Source organism: Oryx dammah, unplaced genomic scaffold (genome assembly GCF_014754425.2).
Source record: "Oryx dammah isolate SB20612 unplaced genomic scaffold, SCBI_Odam_1.1 HiC_scaffold_19, whole genome shotgun sequence".
Classification (NCBI taxonomy): domain Eukaryota; kingdom Metazoa; phylum Chordata; class Mammalia; order Artiodactyla; family Bovidae; genus Oryx; species Oryx dammah.
In genome coordinates this window covers 48345485-48369972 of record NW_024070203.1, presented here as the reverse complement: position 1 = coordinate 48369972, position 24488 = coordinate 48345485, and the positions used below count along the sequence as shown (strand labels likewise).

Sequence of the window (24488 nt, the reverse complement as noted above, 5' to 3'; positions counted from 1 at the left end):
CAATCATTACAATTACAGCAAGTGAAATTGCTCCTTTTTTTTTTTTTTTTTTTGTTCTAGATACTGTATGGAGTTCAAGACAGAGTCATTGACTCATCACTGTGCCATGGAAAATCGCCCCCTGACCCGATGGATGCAATATCTCCGAGAGGGCTACACAGTGTGCGTGGATTGTCAACCTCCAGCTATGAACTCTGTGAGCCTTCGTTGTTCTGGTGATGGCTTGGACTCTGACGGGTAAGGGAGAGAGACTGGTTGGAGGATATCTCTTGGCCCTCATTTGGGGAGACATGTCCTTTTCATGTCATGCACAGCAGACCAGTATTCGATTTGGGGAATCGCAACAGTGGGGAGAAACTTCCATTTGTCCAGAGTCCAGGACCCAGTTCACACTCTAGGACTTAGAGGCTCTGTACCAGAGAGGTGTGGGTGAATTTGGATATTTGGGTTCAGACCAAGGTCTCAAGGGATAGTCAGAGACCTGCCCCCAAAGCAGCCACAGACGCTATGCAAACAGATGAGCTTATCTTTGTTCTAGTAATACTGTATTAATGGACCCTAAAACTTCTAAAATTAAATTTTATAGAATTTTTATGTATGATGAAATAATCTATGAATTGCTTTCAGTTCTTTAAAAACATAAAAATCATTATTTTTATTACTATTTTTTAAAAGTCGAGGTAGAGTTATTAGGTTAGAGTTATTATTAGGTTCAGGTGTGAAAGTGAAGTGAGGTGAAAGTCGGTCAGTCGTGTCCAACTCTGCGACCCCATGGATTTATACAGTCCATGGAATTCTCCAGGCCAGAATACTAGGGTAGCCTTTTCCTTCTCCAGGGGATCTTCCCAACCCAGGGATTGAACCCAGGTATCCCGAATTGCAGGCAGATTCTTTACCAGCTGAGCCACAGGTTCTGGTGTACAACACAGCAATTCAAAAATTTTATAGCTTATACTCCATTTATGGTTATTATAAAATATTGGCTGTATTCTCTGTGCTGTATTCTTGCAGCTTGTTTATTGTATACAGAGTAGTCTGTGCCTCTTAACCCCCCACCCTCAGCTGTCCCTTGCCCTTCCCTCTCTCCACTGGTAACCACTAGTTTGTTCTCTATATCAGTGAGTCTGTTTCTTTGTTATTTTCACTAGTTTAATTTGCAGAATCCACATACAAATGATAATACACAGTATTTGTCTTTCTCTATCTGACTTATTTCACCAGGTCCACCCATGTTATTACAACTGGCAGGGTTCCATTTCTTTTATGTCTAAGTTGTAATATGTATACCACATATTCTTTATTCATTCAACCATTAGTAAACACTTTTATGCTTCCATGTCTTGGCTATTGTAAGTAATGCTGCAATGAACATTGGGGTGCCTGTATGTTTTTGAATTACTGTTTTCATTTTTTTTGGATATATGTATATATACTGGAGTATAATTTCTGGATCATATGTAGTAATCCTTCTTACCCTGCAGACTACACAAGGGGTGGGTGGGCTGGATTCAGCCCATGGGTCACAGTTTGCTGAACCCTGTCCAGATGATTCATACCCATGGCAAAATTTCAGAACCACTGCTCAGTGAGGCAGTCAAAGTCATGACTAAGGTAGTATTGGTGGGCCTAGCTTTGCATGACATAAACTCTTTTGATGTTCTAAGCACTCAATTTTAATATGGGGGGTTGGGATTTCCTCACACAACATGAAGCAATTCATGGGATATCAGGTTTGGCATCCAACAGTTTAACTTAATTCTGACACTATCAGTCCTACAAGGCTGCTCCCTCCTGCCGCCCTCTTCAAATACCAGATTCCAGCTCAGTCTGTGTTACCTGTTAACCTGTGCTTCTGACTGACTGGCTATACATCAGAGATGCCATGATCTCTTCCTCAGGTCCGATTAATTTGCTAGTGGCTCTCAGAACTCAGAGACACATTGACTGACTAGATGACCATTCATGTGTGCATGCTACGTCACTTCAGTTGGGTCTGACTCTTTGAAACCCTGTGGACTGTAACTGACCAGGCTCTTCTGTCCATGGGATGCTCCAGGCAAGAATACTGCTGAGGTGGGTTGCCATGCCCTCCTCCAGGGGCTCTTCCTGACCGAGGGGTCAAACCCGTGTCTCTTAGGTCTCCTGCACTGGCATGCCGGTTCTTTACCACCAGTGCCAGCTGGGAAGCCTGACTAGATGACCAGTTTACTGTAAAAGGATATAATTCAGTAAAAGCCCGATGCGAGACAGGGAAGAAGTATGGGAAGGGGTGTCATTCTCCCCACCTCTCCATGTGTTCACTCACCGAGACACCCTTTAAACCCTGTCCTTTTGGCTTTCCTGGATGTCTCACTGTGGAGGCGTCATTGATTAAGTCATTGGCTACTGACTGATTCAACTTCCAGCCCCTCTCGCATTCTTGGATGTTGGGGTTGGAGGTGTGGAGCCATGAATTCCAACCTGCTAACCACCTGGTTAATTCTCTTGGCAACCAACTCCCAACTTCAGGTGCTTCCAAAAATCTGCCTACTCACATAAAAAGACACCTTTATCACTCTCAACATTTAAGAAATTCCAATGGCTTTGGGGACTGTCAGTTAGAAACTGGACAAAAACCAAACACACAGGAGAAATATAGTTTAGTTGCCTGGATGGCCAAATATGTTTCTTGTAAATTATAATATTGCATAAATCTACAGAAATCTAGATTGTCCAAAAGAACTGACCCTTGAAAACATTTTACCTTCCTAAAAACCCATTCCGGTCCTGTACTTATCTACCAGTTAAACCCAGTAACATTATTCATAACTAAGAGACGGGTAGAATTGGTGACGGTATGGTTTATGTCTTTTAAAAATGTCAGATGGAATTGGTAAATATATAGATTAGAAAGAAAAATGTGGACCTTTCTAGTTAATCATTATTCCCAGAGCATATTTTAATATTTAATAACTTGAATTTATGTTTATTAGTCTCTTGTGTCCAACAGCCTCTATATCAAGTATGCACACGAAGAGTAAAGTGGGTAAAGAATTCACATGAAACAGAAACTTAATATGTAGACTTAATATTTTCCTGAATACTTCATCCATATTTTGACTTTAAAATGAATATTATAATTTAATATGTACCTACAAAGCACCTTCAACCCTGGCTGAAGTTCCAGTGACTTAAAAAATAATAATTTCAATAATAGGGCTTTTTTCTTTTCACTGCTCACATTTTTCATTATGGGATCAAAGAGTTGGAAAGGATTACAAGGAATCATTTGGTTCAGTCCCCTCTAATTTAAATGTACACAAAACAGTACCCAGCAATCCCACTACTGGGCATATACCCAGAGAAAACCATGGTTCAGAAAAACACGTCACTCCAACATTCATTGCAGTACTATTTAAATAGTCAGGACATGGAAACAACCCAAATGACCATCAACAGAGGAAAAGACAGAGATGCATTCCATGCACACAGTGGAATATTATTCATCCAGAAAAAGGAATGAAATTTGGTCATTTGTAGAGATGTGGGTGGACCTAGGGAGTGACTGTCATACAGAGTGAAGTCAGAAAGAGAAAAACAAATGGTATGTGTTAATGCATATATGTCGGATTTAGAAAAATGGCACAGATGATTTTATTTGTAAAACAGAAATAGAGACCCAGACATAGGGAACAAACATCTGGATGGCCAGTGTGGGGAACCGTGGGAGATGGGATGAATTGGGGAGACTGGGATTGACATATATACACTATTGATACTATGTATAAAATAGGTAACTAATGAGAACCTATTGTATAGCTCAGGGAAACCTACTCAGTGCTCAGTGGTGACCTAAATGGTAAGGAAATCCAAAAAAGAGCCAATATATGCATTCGTGTAGCTGATTCACTTTGCTACACAGTAGAGACTAAAACAACTCTGTAAAGCAACTATACTCCAATGAAAATACACTAAAAAAAACGTACACAAAACAGAAAGTCATTTTCCTTTATGCAACACTTCATATACTCAGAGCAACTGAGAGACATGCATGCAGTGACCTCAAACTATAGTTCTCAATGTGCAGGGTAGGGGGAGGTCCTCAGATAAGAATTAATTGGTAACTTGTTTTGACAGAATCCAAATAAAAGAAACAGTTGTGTTGTGATCATGTTTGTTTTATAATTTCAATTTGTAATGCACTTCAAAGCTTCAAGTGTTAACCTCTTAAAAAAAAAAACAACTTTAATTTATAATTCTGTAAATTAGAATCATCTTTGGTTTGCTTTAGTGTAACTCACATTTTCAAAATATCATTTCAGAAATCAGACCCTCCATTGGCAAGCAATTGGCAATCCTCGATGTCAAGGAACTTGGAAAAAAGTTCGGCGGGTAGAACAGTGTTCTTGTCCAGCTGTTCACAGTTTCATTTTTATATAGATCTTGATATAAATATTTCAAAATGTGTTTGTAAACATGCTTAATACTAGCAAGTCATGTTCGACGCTGCATAATCCTTTGAAAACTCTTTGGCCTAAAGTTCCCAAATGTATGTCGTTGCCACATTCTGAAGCAGAGAAAGGAAATTCAGGGGCCAGTTCTTAAGAAACGCAGTACCTTTATTTTTTATTATGTTGAGGACCCATTCTAAAGTCTCCTGTGGTTTTCTGACCTTGGCCTGTCACTTGGAGTCTCCTCATTGAACAGGTAGCCCTCTGGACACAGAGCCTGTTTGCACTAAAATGACTACATTTTGTTGGTCCACTTACTAGTAAGTTGTCATTTAAGGGTACTCATGCTTTGAATCTTGGGTTCTTTCTTTCTATTCCGTAATCTCTTAAAAAACTTCTTGCCTTTAAAAATGTCTACAGATATATGTACACTCACGCGTGCATTTCTAATATATTATTCCACAAATTCTGCAATAATAATTTCAAACAAATTTGTCACAAGTAATTTTCCACAGGACAAGTTGTTTGAGATTTAGTAAGCAGAACCAACAGCTCTATTACATATACCTTTTTTTTTAATAGAAGAAATTTTCTTCTGTTAACTGAAAGGCATCAATCAAATGTTCATTCTAGGTCAGTACAATTCCTTTAAATGTTTTAATTTCCATGAAGTGAAATTTTGGCAACGATAAGTGAAACAATTGCTTTAATTATGAACATTCTACCATCATTAGTATTGAAAATTATTTCCAAGGCATAAAGCCTGAAATTGACTGCAATAATTCTGGAGTCCAACTTCAAGTTTAATTGAGGTAGAATTACCACATTTTCCTCCTCTATAGCACAGGTTTTCTTTTGTTTGGAGTAGAAGGTAGAGGTATAGATTATGGAAGGCATAGATTTATTACAAATGCTATGATCTCCATCCCCACCCCACCTCTGCAAACACAGAAGTATTAGTTTCCTTATTGTATGATTGGAAAATCAACAAACCAGAGACAAAAGGCCTTGTTGAAGAATCTGGACTGACAGAGCCAAATCTTAGCTTCTCATTCAGAATTTAGCTTCGATGAAGAGCCTAATGTTGCCAAAGACTGTTCTGTAAAAGTAAAGCTCTTTTTATTTCTGAAGCAAATTTTAAATTCAGAATATTTTCTTCAGAGAACTGAATCTGGAGATTTAAACCACAGGTAAACCTCGGAGATATTTGAGTTTGGTTCTAAACCACCACAATGAAGCGAGCCACAAGATAGTTTTGGTTTCCCGGGGCATAAAAAAGTTACGTTTACACCATATGTTTGCAGTCTATTGTGTGTAATAGCATTATGTCTAAAAAAAAGTATATAATTTAATTAAAAAATATTTTATTGCCCCAAACTACTAACCATCATCTGAGTCTTTAGTGAGTACTAACATCAAAGATCACTGATTATAGGTCACGGGAACAAGTATAACAATATTGATGAAGAAATTTGAAATATGCTGAGAATCACCAAAATGTAACACAGACGCACAAAGTGAGCAGATGATATTGGAAAAATGGCACCAATAGATTTACTCAATCTAGTTGCCACAAACCTTCAATTTGAAAAAAAAAAAAAAAGAAAGTAATATCTGCAAAGCACTATAAAATGAGGTGTGCCTGTATATGAAATTCCTTTGATTTCATATGTATAAAATATTATTTACTAACAAGTGATTTACTAAAATACCTATTTCTTGGCACTTATCATGTAATGATATAATGACAATAGCAAGTTTAATAGGGATGGAAAAGTCCTCAATATTTAATGCTGAGAGTAGCAATATTTCTGAGAATGTATTTGTTTAAATCTCAGGACTGTTTTGTGGTAAATTAAATTTTTCACAAATTAACAATAAAAATTTGAGTCTCATCAGAGAAACTTCAACTATCAGCTCAGTATTAACATTTCAAGATCATTTCTAACATTTGTAAAACAAAACTTTTGAAGGCATACTTGGGTAACTTTCAATGTTGCTTAAAATTTTATACCAGTAAATAAACTTTCTGTTCACATTTTGAAAAGCTCTTTACTTGTTTGGCTAGAAAATACCCAAGTTTTCTGGACAAGTCAGAGAATAAACAAAAAATCTCACAAAAGCCAAAAGAAAACATTTTAGAATTGACAGGCGTATGTATGATGACTAACAGCAATAAAGCTATGATGTATTTATGGTTCCAATATGTTGTAACATTCAGCCTATTTGAGTTGTATAAAATCAGTTTTTCAAATTACATATTTAGCTTTCACTACATGACCATTAATTACTTTTATATTGAAGCATATTTTGGTTATTTCTATTCTTATGAAGAATTTCAAGGGGTGGAAGACATAACTACTAAATAATGATCTTGAAAAACTTGGTATTACTTCTAGCAAAGCCCATGGAAACAGTACAAAACTGAAACAAACTGAAACATGTGGTCTGAATGATGAATGAAGAACCCCCAATTTTTTATTTTCAGAGATAAAGATCAAGGAATTTAAGACTTCTTTGCTATTCCTTTTTAATGAGTACGTTAGAGTGGGGGTCCTTTCCAATGACACTCTACAATGATTTACAGGCTCTAGCACTACTTAATAGGTTGCTTTTCAAAAGTGCATGAGAAAAGTAGTTTGAACAAAAGTAGATATACCCACTCAGGAAAGAAGGGGAAAGGAATTAAAGATGGTGATCATTCAGTAGAGAAAACCTGGGGGAGGGGAAATGAGAAGAGAAAAGAAAAGAGTAGAAAAAGGAGCAAGGTAAACTATAATCTCATTGTTCTTTTTTTAGGGTCTTTCTTGGAATTTAAAAAAGTTCTTTCTTTCTGTCTGTGCTGGGCTTTTGTTTCTGTGCCAGCTTTCTCTGGTTGCAGTGTACAGGTTTCTAATTGCAGTGGCTTCTCCTGTGGAGCACAGGCTCTGGAGTGTGGGGGCTTCAGCAGTAGCCGTCTGTGGGATCAGTAGTTGTGGCGCACGGACTTAGTTGCCCTGCAGCCTGTGGGATCTTAGTTCCCAGACCAGGGATCAAACTCATATCCCCTGGATTGGCAGGCCTATTCTTAACCACTGGACCACCAAGGAGTTCCCTTTCTTGGGATGTTTTTATCTGAGAATGTTGAAATTATGCATAAATAGCAATAGCAATAACTTAAATTGTTTAGTTCTACTCTGGTATAAAAATTGCAATTACCATTTCTTCTAGGAATGCACCAAAATGATGTAAACTAGTTCTGCCCTCTAAGACTATTTTGGTGAAGGTTTTTACAAATAACTGTAAGATGGTTTAGAAAACCTGAATATTCTGATGAATATATTGAAAGAGAAGTGAAACTTCTAGGTCAAGGTGACAGATGGATAAACATGTTTATCTTCTTCCTCAACTCCCATTGAGATTATAGGATTCATGGAAGAGTCTGTAACACAGTCTATAACACAGATGATAAGGCAGGGATGGAATCAGCTCATAGATTTTGAAGAAACTTTTTGAAGATTGAAAGCACATAGGATTCTATGGATGGATAAACCAGAATAGAGGGACCATACCCTTTAAAACACGTAGAAAAGAAGATGGAAGTAGGGCCATTCTTCTTGGAGTGTGACAGTCCTACCAAACACAAACAAAATGGATTTTAAAACTCCCCACCCCTAGAGACAATCTTGTGAAATTTAAAATCAAGGATAAAGAAAAGACTATAAAAGCTTTCAAAGAAAGAAAAGCAGATTACCTACAAAGGAATAAGAATTCCCACGAGAAACAGCAGTCTTCTTGAAAGGTTGTTGAATCACGACGCCAGGATTCTTGGCCCCCAGAGGAGAAGAATTCAATCTGGGGCCAGAGACGAGGCTTGATCGCTCAGAGATCGCTCAGAGCTTTTGTGTAATAAAGTTTTATTAAAGTATAAAGGAGATAGAGAAAGCTTCTGATATAGGCATCAGAAGGGGGCAGAGAGAGTACCCCTCTGCTAGTCTTTAGCTGGATGTTATAAAGTCACTAGCAGTCTGTTAATGAAAGAAAGGAATGTCTCAAAACTTAGAATGGCACCAGGCCCCTCACCCATAAGATGTATTTTGGGATAATCTTGGCTCCAAATGGTTCATCTTGGGCCATAAAAGGATTAACTTGAATCTTGAAGAAGGGTAGAGCACCATACAAATAGTGTCGTTTACATAGATTAGAGGAACAATATGGGAGTATAACATACTGGTTTATCAAGTAGGTTCTGAGCCCAAAAGGCAGAACCGACTTGAAGACAGAGTTTGGGGTAAATGCATAGTACATTAGCATAGCTTAAGATAAATATTTCCATAAGAAAAAGGCATTGGTTAACTTCAGGTGAAACCAGGTGTCATGGCAACACAGAATTTTAAGAGAAACCTCCTTTTAAATTTGTATAGAGAAGGAAAAAAATATCGCTAGTTTGTTTCCTCCTGCCGCTTAAGGGAGATACAAATGTCTGACGCTTGCAGGCTATTTCCTCCATTTGGAGACCCCTGGCCTTCCTGCCTGTTACCCTCTCATTCTCATCATCAATGGATACTTAAGTCTAATAGAATGAAGCCGCCAAGTTCTGAAGGACAATAATTTTGAAACTAGAATTTCTGTATCAGTCAAGGCACTGATTAAAGTGTGAAGGCAAAGATTCAGCCTTTCAGAGGTGTAGAGATTTAGAAGCCTTGTGAAATGGTCCTCAACAGTGTATTTTTTACTTTCTGACTTTTTATTTTGTATTGGAGTATAGCTGATTAGCAAACAATGTTGTGGTAGTTTTAGGTGAACAGTGAAAGGGACTCAGCCAAACATGTACATTTATCCATTCTCCCCCAAACTCCCCTCCCGTTCAGGCTGCCACATATCATTAAGCAGACTTCCCTGTGCTCTACAGTAGGTCCTTGTTAGTTATCCATTTTAAACATAGCAGTGTGTACATGTCGATCCCAAACACTAGGATACTTTTCTCAATTAAACATGGCAGGTTGACAATATATTTACCTCCTTTACATCCAGATTCCCAATAAAATTACAGTTAAAGGATTTTTTTTAAAAGACAAAGAGTATACTGATAAGGAGATTGAGAGGGAAGAACCTGAAAAGAGGTGGCCGAAAATTTCAGGACCAGTAAAGCAGAAGAAAGGAGAGTCAGATGCCTAGAAGAGGGAATTTCAGTAAGCAAGGTCCTCTCCAGTATCCCAGGAATGTAGTCTTAGCCGCTAGACCACCAGGGAGGTCCTGCGGGACCCATTTTACAGTGCCATTTCCCTTGCCACCCTCTTTTCTTCAGCAAGGAGGGCTGCCCAAATGCACAGCCCACGCCCAGACCGAGATGGAGTATAATTAAACAGGGACGCCGAAAGACTGTCTTCTTAGAGGAAGACTGAACTGGAAGCAAATCCCAAACTCTCCCCTTCTCCCCAAGGAATTGTGGGAACACTGCTTTAGGTCTAAGAGGTTGTCACCAGTCAGCCAGCCGTCCTGTGAATCTGCAGCACAAATTCTCATCACCAGGCTGGGCTTTAGAAATTTCACACTGCTAATTCAGTTTCAAAGTGGTTCTAACTGACTTAAAAAAAAAAAAAAAAAAAGAGAGAGAGAGAATTAAGAGAAGTTCCCAGATTTGGAATTAACTGCCTATCAGAACAAAGTCCAACATAATTCAGAGGAAGAAAACAAAATCTAGAACTCAAAGTCATCGGTCAGCAAACTACAGCCTGCAGGCTAAATCTTGCCTGTAGTTTCTGTAAATATAATTTCCTTGGAACACAGTCAGGCCCATTTATTTGCATGTTTATGTCTATGGACCATTTCAAGCAGAGTTGACACAAACCCAGTGGCCCACAAGGCCTACAATATTTCATCTGGCCCTTTACAGAAAGCTTGCTTACCCTGGCTTAGATCATTGACATTTAATGTAATTATTCGTGTGGTTGCATTCAGGAGCACCATCTGTTTTTTTGTTAGTCCTTGTGGTTTTGTTGGTTTTTGCTTCCTGTTCCCCCTTCTCCCTGCTTTTGCTTTCTTAGGGATTATTTAAATAATTTTTACTATTTCAACTTATATATTAGTTATATATATGTATTTTTTAAATGGTTGCTCTAGGGGTTACAATATCATACCTAATATTTTATAATAAATGTAACAGTTACTATTATTCCTTTTTAAACATTCATTCAGCTGCATTGGGTCTTAGTTGTGGCATGTGAACTCTTAGCTGTAGCATTTGGGACCTGACAAGGGATTAAACCCAGGGCTTCTGCATTGGAAGGGCAGTCTTGGCCATTGCACAACCAGGAAGTCCCTAATATTATTCATAATATTACACTTCATGTAAATTGGAAAAGCCTTGCAGGCATCAACTGGAAACTCAGAGAATGAATCTAAAGATTGACAAAGGGCAGAACTTACATGACAACACTGAGCCATAACCTCTGTGGCAATCAGTTTAGAATGAGGAACTGAATTCCCAAAGCTATCTACCCAGAATGGGCAGGACTCAATTGATGACTACCAACATCCTAATTTTTTTGTCCCTACTTTCAACAAGAGCAGAGAAAGCCAAGTATGTTCCCCAAAACAATCATATAAGATGCCTGCTGCTAGCTGGCCAGCCTTCAGCTTCCTCATGCCAACAAGCTCCAATCAGAGCACGCCTGAAGCCTACAAAGCTTTCCCACTATAAACATCTGCCTGCATCTCTGCCAAACACAAGTGATGGTGGCTGGCTTCCTTAATATAAAGCTCTGAATAAACAGCCTATTTGTTTTCATTTTTGAGTGGTTTCATTTATTTCCACAACTCAAATAGTTGTGATATAAGGAGGAAGCACAAGCTGGAATCAAGATTGCCAGGAGAAATATCAATAACCTCAGATATGCAGATGACACCACCCTTATGGCAGAAAGTGAAGGACTAAAGAGCCTCTTGATGAAAGTAAAAGAAGAGGGTGAAAAAGTTGGCTTAAAACTCAACATCCAGAAAACTAAGATCATGGCATCTGGTCCCATCACTTCATGGCAAATAGATGAGGAAACAGTGGAAACAGTGGCTGACTTTATTTTTCTGGGCTCCAAAATCACTGCAGATGTTGATTGCAGCCATGAAATTAAAAGACACTTACTCCTTGGAAGGAAAGTTATGACCAACCTAGACAGCATATTAAAAAGCAGAGACATGACTTTGTCAACAAAGGTCCGTCTAGTCAAGGCTATGGTTTTTCCAGTGATCATGTATGGATGTGAGAGTTGGACTATAAAGAAAGCTGAGCACTGAAGAATTGATGCTTTTGAACTGTGGTGTTGGAGAAGACTCTTGGGAGTTCCTTGGACTGCGATGAGATCCAACTAGTCCATCCTAAAGGAGATCAGTCCTGAGTGTTCATTGGAAAGACAGATATTGAAGCTGAAACTCCAATACTTTGGCCACCTGATGCGAAGAGCTGACTCATTTGCAAAGACCCTGATGTTGGGAAAGATTGAGGGCAGGAGGAGAAGGGGACGACAGAGGATGAGATGGTTGGATGGCATCACAGACTCAATGGACATGGGTTTGGGTGGACTCCAGGAGTTGGTGATGTACAGGGAGGCCTGGTGTGCTGCAGTTCATGGGGTCACAGAGTCGGACACAACTGAGTGACTGAACTGAATTATATAACCTTACTTTGTAGAAATGCAAATGAACATGTACGGCTATATACAACATGAATATGTTGAGTGGGGGTTAAAAAAGACAAAGAATACAGAGTAGTTCATTTCCTTATATCAAAAACAGGACTTACCTAGTGATCCAGCAGTTAAGAATCCACCTGGCTATGTAGGGGATGTGGGGTCAATCCCTAGTCTGGGAAGATCCCACATGCATGGGGGAACTAAGCCCATGTGCCTAAGCCCATGATCCACAACAAAAGAAGCCACCACAATGAGAAGCTTGTGCTCTGCAACTAGAGGGTAGCCTCTGCTCACACTCACAGCAACTAGAGAAAGCCTGCATACAGCAAGGGACAATCCAGAGAAATAAAAAAAAAATAAAATTAATTAATCAATTAAGGAAAAAAACCAGATACTCTCCCAGCCTTTGCAGCTTGGCTCTGAGTTGGGTAGCTCATTCAACGGTGAACCAGGCCACCTATAACTGACTCTGCCTTAGCGTCCATCTCCGGCACTTATGAAGCCTAAAGATCACACAGCATAGAGGCCTAGGGTGCTCCCAGGTCTTTCCTGAGACTGTGTCTAGTCCTAGGCACATAGGCCTGGCCTTCTGGATTCCCTGGTTTACTCGACTTTCAAAGCCTTTACCTACCACATACCTTAATTTCATGCAGCCATATTAAAAGATGCTTGTTCCTTGGAAGAAAAGCTATGACCAACCTAGACAGCATATTAAAAAGCAGAGACATTACTTTCCCAACAAAGGTCCATCTAGTCAAAGCTATGATTTTTCCAGTAGTCATGTATGGATGTGAGAGTTGGACTCTATAAAGAAAGCTGAGTGCCAAAGAATTGATGCTTTTGAACTGTGATGTTGGAGAGATACTTGAGTCCCTTGGACTGCAAGGAGATCCAACCAGTCCATCTTAAAGGAAATCAGTCCTGAATTGGAAGGACTGATGCTGAAGATGAAGCTCCAATACTTTGGTCACCTGATAGGAAGAGCTGATTCATTGGAAAAGACCCTGATGCTGGAAAAGATTGAAGGCAGAAGAGAATGGCAGAGGATGAGATGATTGGATGACATCACCGACTCGTTGGACATGAGTATGAGCAAGCTCCAGGAGTTGGTGATGGACAGGGAAGCCTGGCATGCTGCAGTCCATGCGGTCGCAGTTGGACACCACTGAGCAACTGAACTGACCTTCTTCTCCAGGCTCTTCAATCCGTCTGCTGTCTCTGACCCCAGGCAGACGTAGGCACTACTTTTAAAGCCCATGAGTTCAGAAGGGGCAAAACAAAGGCAAATCTCTGAACCCTCAGCAAACTGCCAGACATGGAAACACCCCACCACAATCCTGAGCACAAGATCTGTGTTGGCCTCTCCCACATCATCAAACTACACCCCGACAACACATATCACTGGTCCCCTCAAGCAGGATAAGGAAAACTACCAGAATGCTCTACAATTTAGCAGGCTCTTTTTTCATTGAGCACTCCCCATTTATTAGATTCGTTTCAAAAAGTTGATTCCAATAGTTTTTGTGGTTTTTTTTTGCCAGCTTAATAATTTGCTTCAGAAAAAGGAAGGCTGTCTGGAATTCCCCACTTTGTCATTCTCTATGTAATCTTTTTAATGATTATTTTAGAAATGAAGGGCAGATTAGTGGTTGCCAAGGGTTGGAGGAATGATGTAGGAGAGAGATGAGTGGCAACAGAAGGGATCCTCACCGTGCTGAAGTGTCTTGCCTGTGGTAGACACATGCACCTACACAAGAGATAAGTTGTTTGGAATTACATATACCGTACACACATGGTACAAGCCTGGGAAAATCCGGGTAAAACTGATGATTTATATCAACAATCTGATGGTGACTTACTGTGGTTTAACTGACACTGGGGGAAGCTGGAGCAGGTGTACAAGAACCTATTATTTCTTACAACTGTACATGAGTCTAGATGTCTGAATAAATTTAAAATTTCAAAATAATCAGATAAAAATGAGGAAGCATTTAGGAATACAATAACCCAATTTATTTCACTTTTCTATGTGTCCACAAGTTATACAATAAAAATCTATGCTTACATACATCTATAACAGTTCTTTAATTAAAAATAAAATTCTAATAAGAAAGCACCACATTATAGCGTAATTCATAGTGATCTTTTTTAGTGGCACATGAAATAACTGAGCATCTTATAGTTCCTGTCAGTTTAGAGTTGATGATTTAGGGTGTTTGGAAAGAGGTTGACAAACTGGTCTATTTTGGCTTGTAAATAAAAGCCATCAGCTTTGGCACTGATCATCAAAATGTCTGCAGTAAACACAATGACGGTAACTATACTATAGCAGGACAGATAGAACCAGGAAACATTATCCACATTTTAATTTATTATACATATAAGACAACAAACTCACAAACTCAGGAACAATGAGAAAGTAATGTATAAAACTTTAATAAGAAAAACAAATGACAAAATAATCATTTAATTTTTTGTCCAAATACTTAAGCATTTCCACATACTTATTAATAAAACATACATAACTCAAAATGCTAAATAATTCTAGTTTTTGACAAAATTCTCTAAAGAACATGTTGGTAAAAACTCAAAAGTTGTCTAATAAGGTGTGCAGGATCTTGTTTATTTATTATTTATCATAGACATCAAAATGATTATGTTTAAAGCCAACTTAAACATTTATAGAATGCCATTTAGGCCCGATATTTATCTAACTAAATGAAAATATCAGAAAAATTGCTATTTATGGCACCAGGTTATAAAGAAGCTTTATTTAAACTATCTCTGTCAAACTTTTAACACCAGAACCAAAATCAAATGTACCTAAATGAAACATAAGCTGTTCTTGGTAGTAGTATAAACTTTGTCCTATGGGTATTACGTTTTCAAGTTTTTTCCTTTATATGAAACTACTTAAAAGGAAATATTAAGTATATCTCATATATTACTTTGTACATTTATCATTCTATAAGCAAATGTGTTATTAACATATTAAGGTCATAAATCATTATGCCTTATGTCAAAGGCCTCTTATTCACTGATTTAGAAACTTCACTTTTAGGAGTGTCACAGAGTTGAAGTCAGCCCACACATATACAGCAGGTTAACAGCAATATATTTTTCCTCTAATAAGGCTTTCACTTTTTTATTGGAATAGGGTTTGGAGGCAGGAGGATTGAAAGCACTAGGGTTCCAAAAATTTTGTTTTTTATTAAAGGAAAGATTCTTAAAGAATACAATGATGGTAATGCTCTTACAGCACAAATCCTCATACTGAATGACTGTGCTACAGAAAAAATACTGTAATGCTTTAAACAGAATTTTGACCAACTTTCAAACAACATGCAGTGATTAGAGTGTTAAACTGTCATCTCATCAAGCTCTGCAAACACTCTCAGTCTTCACTGTCCGAACAGATCAGTTTTAGCTTCTTCATAGTCCTCCATCTGTCTTTCAACATGACGCTTGTTCGGTTGTTGAATTCATAATGTGATAGTATTTTAGACCAATTTCCCTCTCCGTATTTCCTCACACCAGATCTCAGATTCTTGTCTTCTTCCCAAAGCCATGCCTTTTGATGAAAAGTAGGATAGTTAATCACAGAACCAGTTCTTGACAAATAGCATTAGTTTCAGGTGTACAACATAATGATCCAGTATTCATACATATTGTGAAATGATCATCACAATAAGTCTAGTTAACATCTGTCAAAAGTGGATAAAAAGTAGAACAGTTATTCACAGAAACAATTCTTTAACATATCTAAATACAAATTTTTTAAAAACCAATATGTTACAATTTCTTAATGGTGGAAGAAATTCTGTGAACATATCTTAGATTTCTGTAAGATCTTGTTGTGGTGATATTACCAAGGGTCCTGACTATATTACTGTTCATTTTGCATGACACACTATGGCTCTGCTGCCCCAAGTCAGACAGCTATAAGGTGTGAGGACTAAACACAAACCCAATTTGTCTGACTTAAGCCCACAAAGTCTCTTAAAATTTGACACCTGTTAACAGGTTAGAGATGTGTCTCCCTCTTCCTCACTCTCATGCGTACTCAGTCATGTCCAACTCTTTAGACCCCATGGACTGCAGCCGGCCAGGCTCCTCTGTCCATGGAATTCTCCAGGCAAGAATACTGGAGTATTTCTCCCTCCAGTATTCTTTCTTCCTCCAGGGTATCTTTCCAACCCAGGGACTGAACCCGAGTCTCCTGTGTCTACAGCACTGGCAGGTGAGTTCTTTACCACTAGTGCCCACCTGGGAAGCCTTAGAGATGTGTAGGATTCATATAATACCAAATAGAACTTATGAATATTTAATTCTTCCCTAATGAACTCAGTGAAAATCCTGTTCTATGTTGGGCAAAGTACACACACATATAAAACTAAAATCTTCTCACTTTCTCCAACAGATTTCTGACAACACAACTAACACAAACTAATTAAAGATACAGTATTTTGTTTTTGGAGAAAATGATTGAAAAATTTTAAAAATCAAACTCAGTATTATATATAGAAAAAGATTACTGATACTTGGCATTTGCTAGAGGTGACCAACTAACTATTCCTTCTGTTGACATGCTGAGAAGCAATACATAGGGTCATCTGAATGATTATTTACTGTTTCTGAACTACGAATGATTTCCCCAGCTGACTCACATTTGGTTTAAAAATTCATCCATCATCAGTCATGAAAGGGCAAATACTGTATGATTTCACTTACGTGAGATATCTACAGTAGTCAGATTCCCAGAAACAGAGAGTAGAATGATGGTTGACAGGAACGGGAGGAAGGGAAATAGGGGGCTGTCTAACAAGCACAGTGTTTCAATTTCGCAAGATGAAAAAGCTCTGGAGGCTATTGTACAATGTGAATGCATTTAATGCCAGTGAATCATACACTTAAAAAACAATTAAGGTGACAAATTTTATGCTATGTTTTACTATAAATACATTTTTAAAATGAATAAAGGTCTTGAGTAGACAATTCTCCAAAAAATATATATAAATAGCCAATAAGCACATGAAAACATGCTCAATGTCACTTAATCATTACAGAAAAGCAAATCCAAAACCCTAGAAGATATTGCCTCAAACCCATTAGGAGGTATACCATGAAACAACCAACCAAACAGAAAATAACACGTGCTGGTGAGGATGTGGAGAAACTGGAACTCTTATGTGCTATTGATGGGAATGAAAACTTACGTGACGGCTAGGGAAAAGTGTGGTGGTCCCTTGAAAATTAAAGGCGTCATGTGATACAACAATTATACCTGTGAACAGAATTCTATATTCTTTTGAATACAGCCAAAAGAACTGAGTGCAGAGACTTGAAATTTGCACACTCCTGTTGACAGCAGTATTACACATAATAGACAGAAAGTGGTATATAAATATCGTTAGCTTTAAAAAAGGAAGATTTGACACATACAAGGGAAATGATCTTGTCCTCAAGGTAAATGAGGACATTATGCTAAGTGCAAGGAGTCAAATACAAAAGAAAAAATACTGTAGATTTCCACTTATATGAGTACCTACAATAGTCAAATTGAGAGAAAGTAGAAAGTTGGTTGCCAGATGCTTGTGGGGGTGGGGTGAATGAGACGTTACTGTTTAATGGGTACAGAGTTTCAGTTTTGTAAGATAAAAAGAGCTCTGTGGATGAATGGTAGTAATGGTAGCACAGGAGGTGTTTAATGACACTGAACTATACACTGTAAAATGGCTAAGATGGCAATTGAATATTCATTGGAATATTGGACTGATGCCAAAGCTTCAAAACTTTGGCCACTTGATGCTAATGCCACTTCATTTGGAAAAGACCCTGATGCTAGGAAAGATTGAGGGCAAGAGGAGAAAAGGAAGACAGAGGATGAGATGGTTGGATGGCATCACTGACTCAATGGACATGGTTTGCGCAAACTCTGGGAGATAGTGAAGGCCAGGAAGACTGCTGTGCTGCAGTGCATGGGGTCACAAAGAGCTGCACATGACTTAATGACTGAACAATAACAAGATGGCAATTAAAACAAAAAGAGAGGGGAAAAAAAAAAAAAAGAATCCAGCTCAACTATCTGACACACCAAAAAGAAACTCAAGGTGCTTGCAGACAAATACGAGATCAAAATCATCTTGTGTACGACTCAATGCCATAAAACTGGCAGTATCATTATACCTCCTGCAGAAGTTTGTTTGAGCTGTCGCCTCTCAGCAATGATGCTGCCTACAAGTGTAAAACTACTCACCCTCTAGACAAAGACTGACATCTGTCCTATGACCTGTCCTGACAAGCCAGCCCACTTCCCTCACCAGTCACCACTCCTAAAAGTCTTACCACACTGCTCATTATTAACTGACCCAAAACCAAAGGAGATATAAATTCTGCATGTGTGCAGTAAGGAGTTTAAAGGGGAGAGGGATGTACTTATTGATTAATCTCTGGGTTCACGTAAATCTTTTGAGAATGTGATGAAAGCTATGGATCCATTTTGCAGACAAGTGAAGGTATGTAACATTTTACATGAAACTCCAGGAGCCATTTAGAATCCCCTTAAGAAAACCTATCAATTCTATGGTCCTTCAAGTTAAGAATTTTTGTTGTGTAAGAAGCTGCCACACGTTTATTCTGTTTTAAAAAGTAGCCTTTGATTTATGCAAATCTAATATACATAGCACTGTTTCCTTGTTTTAATCTCAGTAATATTTAATAGAGAGCACAGATGATATCTGATAAAATACAAAAGCCCATTTCTCTAATAACATTCTCTGCTTGAATACTATTTAGGTTCCTGAATGCAACCAAAGTTTAAATGGTATTTCCAGTGGATAATATACAGCAAGGGTTAGGCAGGCTACTGCCCCCTGTACAGCACAGGAGCTAAACAATGGTTTTTACATTTTAAAAAGTTGTTTTCAATAAAAAGAATATGCGACAGAAACTGTATATGGCTCAGTGCCTAGCCCTTTATAGAAAGTCTGTCAACCTCTGATCTAGAAGTTATAATTTTGTCAGTAAAAGTTAACTGAAAACCACAATGTTTAACATTAAACATTTAATTTTTTTTCTTCTATTGAAAACGAGCAACGGTAACTTGACATATTATTGTTACTTCATGATTATGGCTTATATTGTTTGATCTGAATACTTTTTTTTTACAGTCCTTGCTTACTTTCATCTATGATTTAAAGGGGAAAGAGTCTTAAAAAACACCATATGGAATATATCAGTAATCATATAGCAAACAGAAACTATACTCTTCCATCCCTGATTGGGGAACTAGGATCACGCAAGCCACACAGCATAGCCAAAAACAAAAATAAAAGTTTAGAAAACTTAAAGAGGTCAACCTCTATTGTTCATAGATGGAACTGAATAAGTGACACAATGGACTTATCAGTGTTAAGATTAGAAAGAAAATATAAGGACAGCACAATTTCATAAGTCTACTTTTTTGCTTAAAACTCAAAATTTCGTTTCTTTGTTTTGTACAGGTGACCTATTATACTAGATTCCCTTCATAATGACACATGGTTAACTAAGAGTTTAAGATAATGTATTTCAGGACAAAAGCAAAAACTGTGCCCTTGGTACTATTCTCTTTTGTCTTTTGCTTTTCTTGAGAAAAATAAAATTAAATCTAGCCATGCCCATAACTCAAGATATAGACAGCATGGGACAAATTAAAATGCACCAATCTTTTCTTTCCTTAAGGCTAAAAAGTTATACAACTTATATTTTTAAATTGCATATCATTTTAAATGCCTTTTAGAAAAAAAAAACCAATGCTTTAAAAATGGTATTGTTTATTTACAACAGAGTCCTTGGATCTAGCGCTATGTTAGTAAATGGCACAGGCATTTTGTACTTTCTTATCTGTTGAAATGTATATATTCTAGCCTGGTTTGGTCTATTTTTTAAAGCCTGATTTGGTGTGAATAATCAAGTCAAAAATCGAAACTTCGAAATATGTAATGAGCAACTATCTTCCACTGGTCCATATAAATCATTTCAAAGGCATCTATTTTATCTGACAGATAATAAGTCTACACTTTGGAGAAGGGATTGTTCCTTACAAGGCCACCAGGGAAGCTATAGGCTTGCTCTACTGTATTCTCCAGCAATGACTTGATGACTCAAAGGTCTGCTCCTACCTACCTCCTTTATTTCTCTCACATGAGAGAAAGCCAGAGCTAAAGTGGTGACCTCTCTCTCCCATGACACAAAACCTTCAAATTGGCTTTGTTCAGGAATATGGGATCTCAGACCATGATGCTGAGGAAGCTGCCAGAGGCTCAATTGTTCTAGAAAACTGAGAACCATAGTAGTCCCCAAACAGAAAGAAACCTTGTGTGTTTCTCTGAGAATAGAACCTACCAGTTTTCTACCCGTTTCCTTTCTGCCTCAGAGGAAAGATATGGGAGGCAAACATAATCCTATAAAATACTAATTTTAAAAAAGCAGCTGGATTTAGAGACCTGATTTCTAGTCTTCATTATAAAGCACGTATTCTTGTGGGTTCATAACTGAGTATTATGTATTGGCACCATCCAACACAGGACATTTTTTCCCAAGGGCCAACTGGATTTTCCCCTCTAAACAAAGTTTTTATACTGAGTAGATGCTGTGTCACAATTGTGGTGGTGCAGTTTTGATATCCTCTAAATTTTATGGGTTCATAAAACAGGAAAGAGTAAACTATCAGTCTGAAAGCACAGTCCATTCCTCCCACTGTTTGCAGTAACATGTGGATGTCACTTTAAACAGTGTGCCCTTGTGCTGCTCAAGTCCAGCTGGTCTACCACCCCAGGGTCCATATTTAGACATCAACTGACTGAGAAAAGGGGCTTTGGAAGAGCTTTATAAACTGAAATATCCTTCCAGTTCATCATTCAGATTCCTCAACAGGAGTTGGGAATAATGTTCTTTTCATCTTTCCTATCTTTTTTCTCTTACTGTGAAAAATAACAGTCGACCTCAAGACATAGACTGAACTCACTGCCTGCTGAGACAGGACTGTGGGGTTTGTTTTCTGGTCATACCTATATGTTGGTGCTCAATGTAGTGTAGACATGTTTTAAAACAAAACAGATGATGTATATTAAAAGGTGATATCATTTATAATTTAAAAATACTGTATAATAATTCCCATTACATACCATCCATGGGAAAAAGTCTTTATTGTTGAAAGCCACTTACTTTCCTTCTGAATAAATTTACAAAGGAAGGCCTCTTTTTAAATTGTGATAAGGCAGGCAAAAATACCTTTGATTAACGTACAAATGCAGGAGAAAGAAACTGTCCAAGAAACTGTGCAAGACTACTGCAATCAAAAATTTTAAAGAATCCAAATGTCAATACAAAATAAAATGAAATTGGTCGCTCATCTAACAAGTTATCCCACCAAAATGCCAACAGTAGAAAGCTAAAAATAAAACCAGACACAGAATTTTTGGCATAATAAATAGTGATAGACAATATCACCTATATTTAATTGTGCAGTTGGTATCCCGCATGTTGTTTCAAATATAAAAAAAAAAGAAACTGTTTTCTTGATGTATATCGCTAAGTAACACCTATAATTCCATTTAGAACTGTCACCAGAAGAACCACAGGGAAAGACAAATATATAAAGCAGAGACTTCTGGATTTTAGACCAACCTGGAGAGTCCAGGACTTAATCCTAACCCAACATATCAACAATGAACCATTTGCAAATAGCTTATCAAAAAAGAAAATCATCTTAAATAATTTACTCATCTACTGTAAACAACTAGAAAACCAGATAAAACAGTAAACAATGGCTTCAGCAACTAGAGATAGCACAGGACTATAATCACTGAGAGGAAGAACAAATGAGTGAGCCCTAAAACTGACTCAGCTTTCTGAATAGAAAAATTCTATGTCAAATGGTATCTCCTTTTTTAAAGCACACAAAAATCTTATTTAAACTGAACCTATGTTCGGAATATATGAAAATAAGTTTATCATGGGGATTTAAGTTTTACCCTACATCTGATGAATGGACTGCAGGATGGATAATTCTAAATAAATGTCACTAATACCCAAGATTATCTTTAAAATGTGAGTGAACTCTGAACAGGCAATCTGATCAATTTATCTAAGATGGCAAAGAGGAAACATTTTATTCTCAAGATTTTTTAGAGTTGAACAGAAATAATATGAAATAATCACAATTACTCCTTATGACTTTAATATACATTAAGCATTATTAAATTAAAATAAACAGGTACCTGTTTTTTCCTAGACCGATGCTTTTCAGGAGTTACAGGCTGACTTTTTAAAATACGTATTCTCTTACTTTCAGTGGCTCGTCTACTATTCTTTTTCTTTCTTCCACCTAAAAGCAGAAACACTGTCATCAAAAACTGTCCTACATTAAAAGAATTTTATTTTTAAAGGTTATCATGAAATTCCTATTTTATAGCTATTAAAAAAAACCTGTTTAATCTTTTTCCTTTGAATCTGGAAGCAGTATGGTATAAATGCAAAAATCAGCCTTTGAAAATCAGGGGGCATGTGTTTCCTTTCCAGCAAGGGCTTGGCAGAATTGCTCCTGCAGAGGGTGGCAAGAAGGGGCACTCTGCCATCAATGAGATGGTAATCAGATATGACACCATCAACACCCACAAACATATCAGTGGAGTAGGTTTCAAGAAGTGCCTGTGGGGGCTTCTCTGGTAGTCCAGTGGTTGAGGATTTATGTGCCAACACAGGAAACACAGGGCTCAATTCTTGCTCCAGGAGGACCCCATATGCTGTGGGCAGCTAAGCCCAGGTGCCCAGAGCCCAGGCTCTGCAATCAGAGAAGCCACAGCAGTGAAAAGCGCACACCCCACAACTGGAGTTGCCCTGAAGCCTGCACACAGTAACAAAGACCCAGTGCAGCCAAAAAGAAAGAAAGAAGTCCCTCTGGCACTCAAGAGATCTGGAAATATGCCATGAAGGAGATGAGAACTCAATACACATGCACTGACACTGGGCTCAACAAAGCTGTCTGGGCCCAAAAAATAAGGAATGTCTCATACTGCATCTAGCTGTGTGCAGTTGTCTCAGAAAATGTAATGAGGATTCATCAAGGAAGATTCATATATTCGTTATCTATTTAACTACCACCACTTAAAAAAAAAATCTAGATAGTGTGAATGAGGACTAACTGCTGATTGTCAGTTACAGAGCTGCCAAAAAAAAAAAAAGAATGAAAAAAAAAAAAAATCAGAGGGGATGTGCTCTGAATCTTGATTCTTTCATGCCTTTGAACAAGCCATTTCACCTCCCAATGCCTGTCTCATCATCATCTGCTAAAAAAAAGGAATATTTACCTTATAGGATCATTGTAGTTTCTTAAAATAATGTTTAAGGAATATTTGATGCAGTGTAAGAAATAAATATTTCTCTCTTATTTACAGTTTAGTAAGATAAATAAACACATATGCAACTGAAAAGAAACAGAATGGTCATTATTGAAAGAAAATTGTATATATATAGTTGATCCTTGAATGTGTGGTTTTCAACTACACAGGTTCACTTATACAGATTTTCAAAAATATAGTATCTATGTTTTCATTTTACAAATCTTTTTAAATGTGCAGAAAAGTTTATGTCCGATTAGATATGACAATATGTGGAATCAAAAGAACTAGGGTTTGAGTACTGATTTTATGCCACCTGTTTCAGCTGCCTACCCTCAGGTAAGTCACTTATCAATCCCTTTGTTTCTGAGGCAGAGATAGCAGTATGTGTTGACTGCAAAGAGTTGGAGCCCCTCATCCCTACTGTACTGTACAGAAACCTAAAAGAATCTACACATAGAATTTAAAAAGGATTTAGCAAGATGGTTCCATACAAGATCAATAAACAAAACTCAACAGTATTTCTGTACATTAGCAACAGTTAAAATATTTAAATAATCAAAAGATAATATTTACAATAGTAACAAAATATAAAACATGCTTAGGGATAAATCTGGCAAAAGTAGTTAACATCTACATGCAGTAAATTATAAAGTTTTACTATATTTGTAAGTGTGTGTATACACACATACATGCTGTAAGAAAAATATACATAAGACAATCTAAATAGAGAAATGCTTTTGTGCATAGGAAAGTGAAGTCGCTCAGTCGTGTCCAACTCTTTGTGACCCGTGGACTGTAGCCCACCAAGCTCCTCTGTCCATGGGATTCTCCAGGCAAGAATACTGGAGTGGGTTGCCATTTCCTTCTCCAGAGGTTCTTCCCGACCCAGGGATCAAACCCAGGTCTCCCACGTTGCAGGCAGACGCTTTAACCTCTGCACCACCAGGGAAAGGAAGACAATATAAATGTGTCAGCTCTCTCCAAAATTATCTATTACAATGTTATTT

General features: G+C 37.7%; 2 protein-coding genes across 3 annotated transcripts in view; one reads left to right on the top strand and one right to left on the bottom strand.

Annotated features, from left to right (window-relative positions):
* Positions 1–6477, top strand: part of SBSPON (somatomedin B and thrombospondin type 1 domain containing) — a 34989-nt gene extending 28512 nt beyond the window's left edge. The window contains exons 4-5 of the mRNA XM_040262026.1: positions 61–237; positions 4302–6477. Of these exons, the coding sequence (XP_040117960.1) occupies positions 61–237; positions 4302–4419 (295 nt within the window). The 3' untranslated portion in view covers positions 4420–6477. The remainder of the gene's footprint in view (positions 1–60; positions 238–4301) is intronic.
* A 7971-nt stretch (positions 6478–14448) lies between these two features.
* Positions 14449–24488, bottom strand: part of TERF1 (telomeric repeat binding factor 1) — a 40673-nt gene continuing 30633 nt past the window's right edge. The window contains exons 9-10 of one of the 2 annotated variants that reach the window (XM_040262024.1): positions 22360–22466; positions 14449–15668 (exon numbers count right to left, since the gene is read on the bottom strand). In XM_040262024.1, the coding sequence (XP_040117958.1) occupies positions 15492–15668; positions 22360–22466 (284 nt within the window). In that variant the 3' untranslated portion in view covers positions 14449–15491. The remainder of the gene's footprint in view (positions 15669–22359; positions 22467–24488) is intronic. The other variant, XM_040262025.1, reaches the window with a different exon arrangement.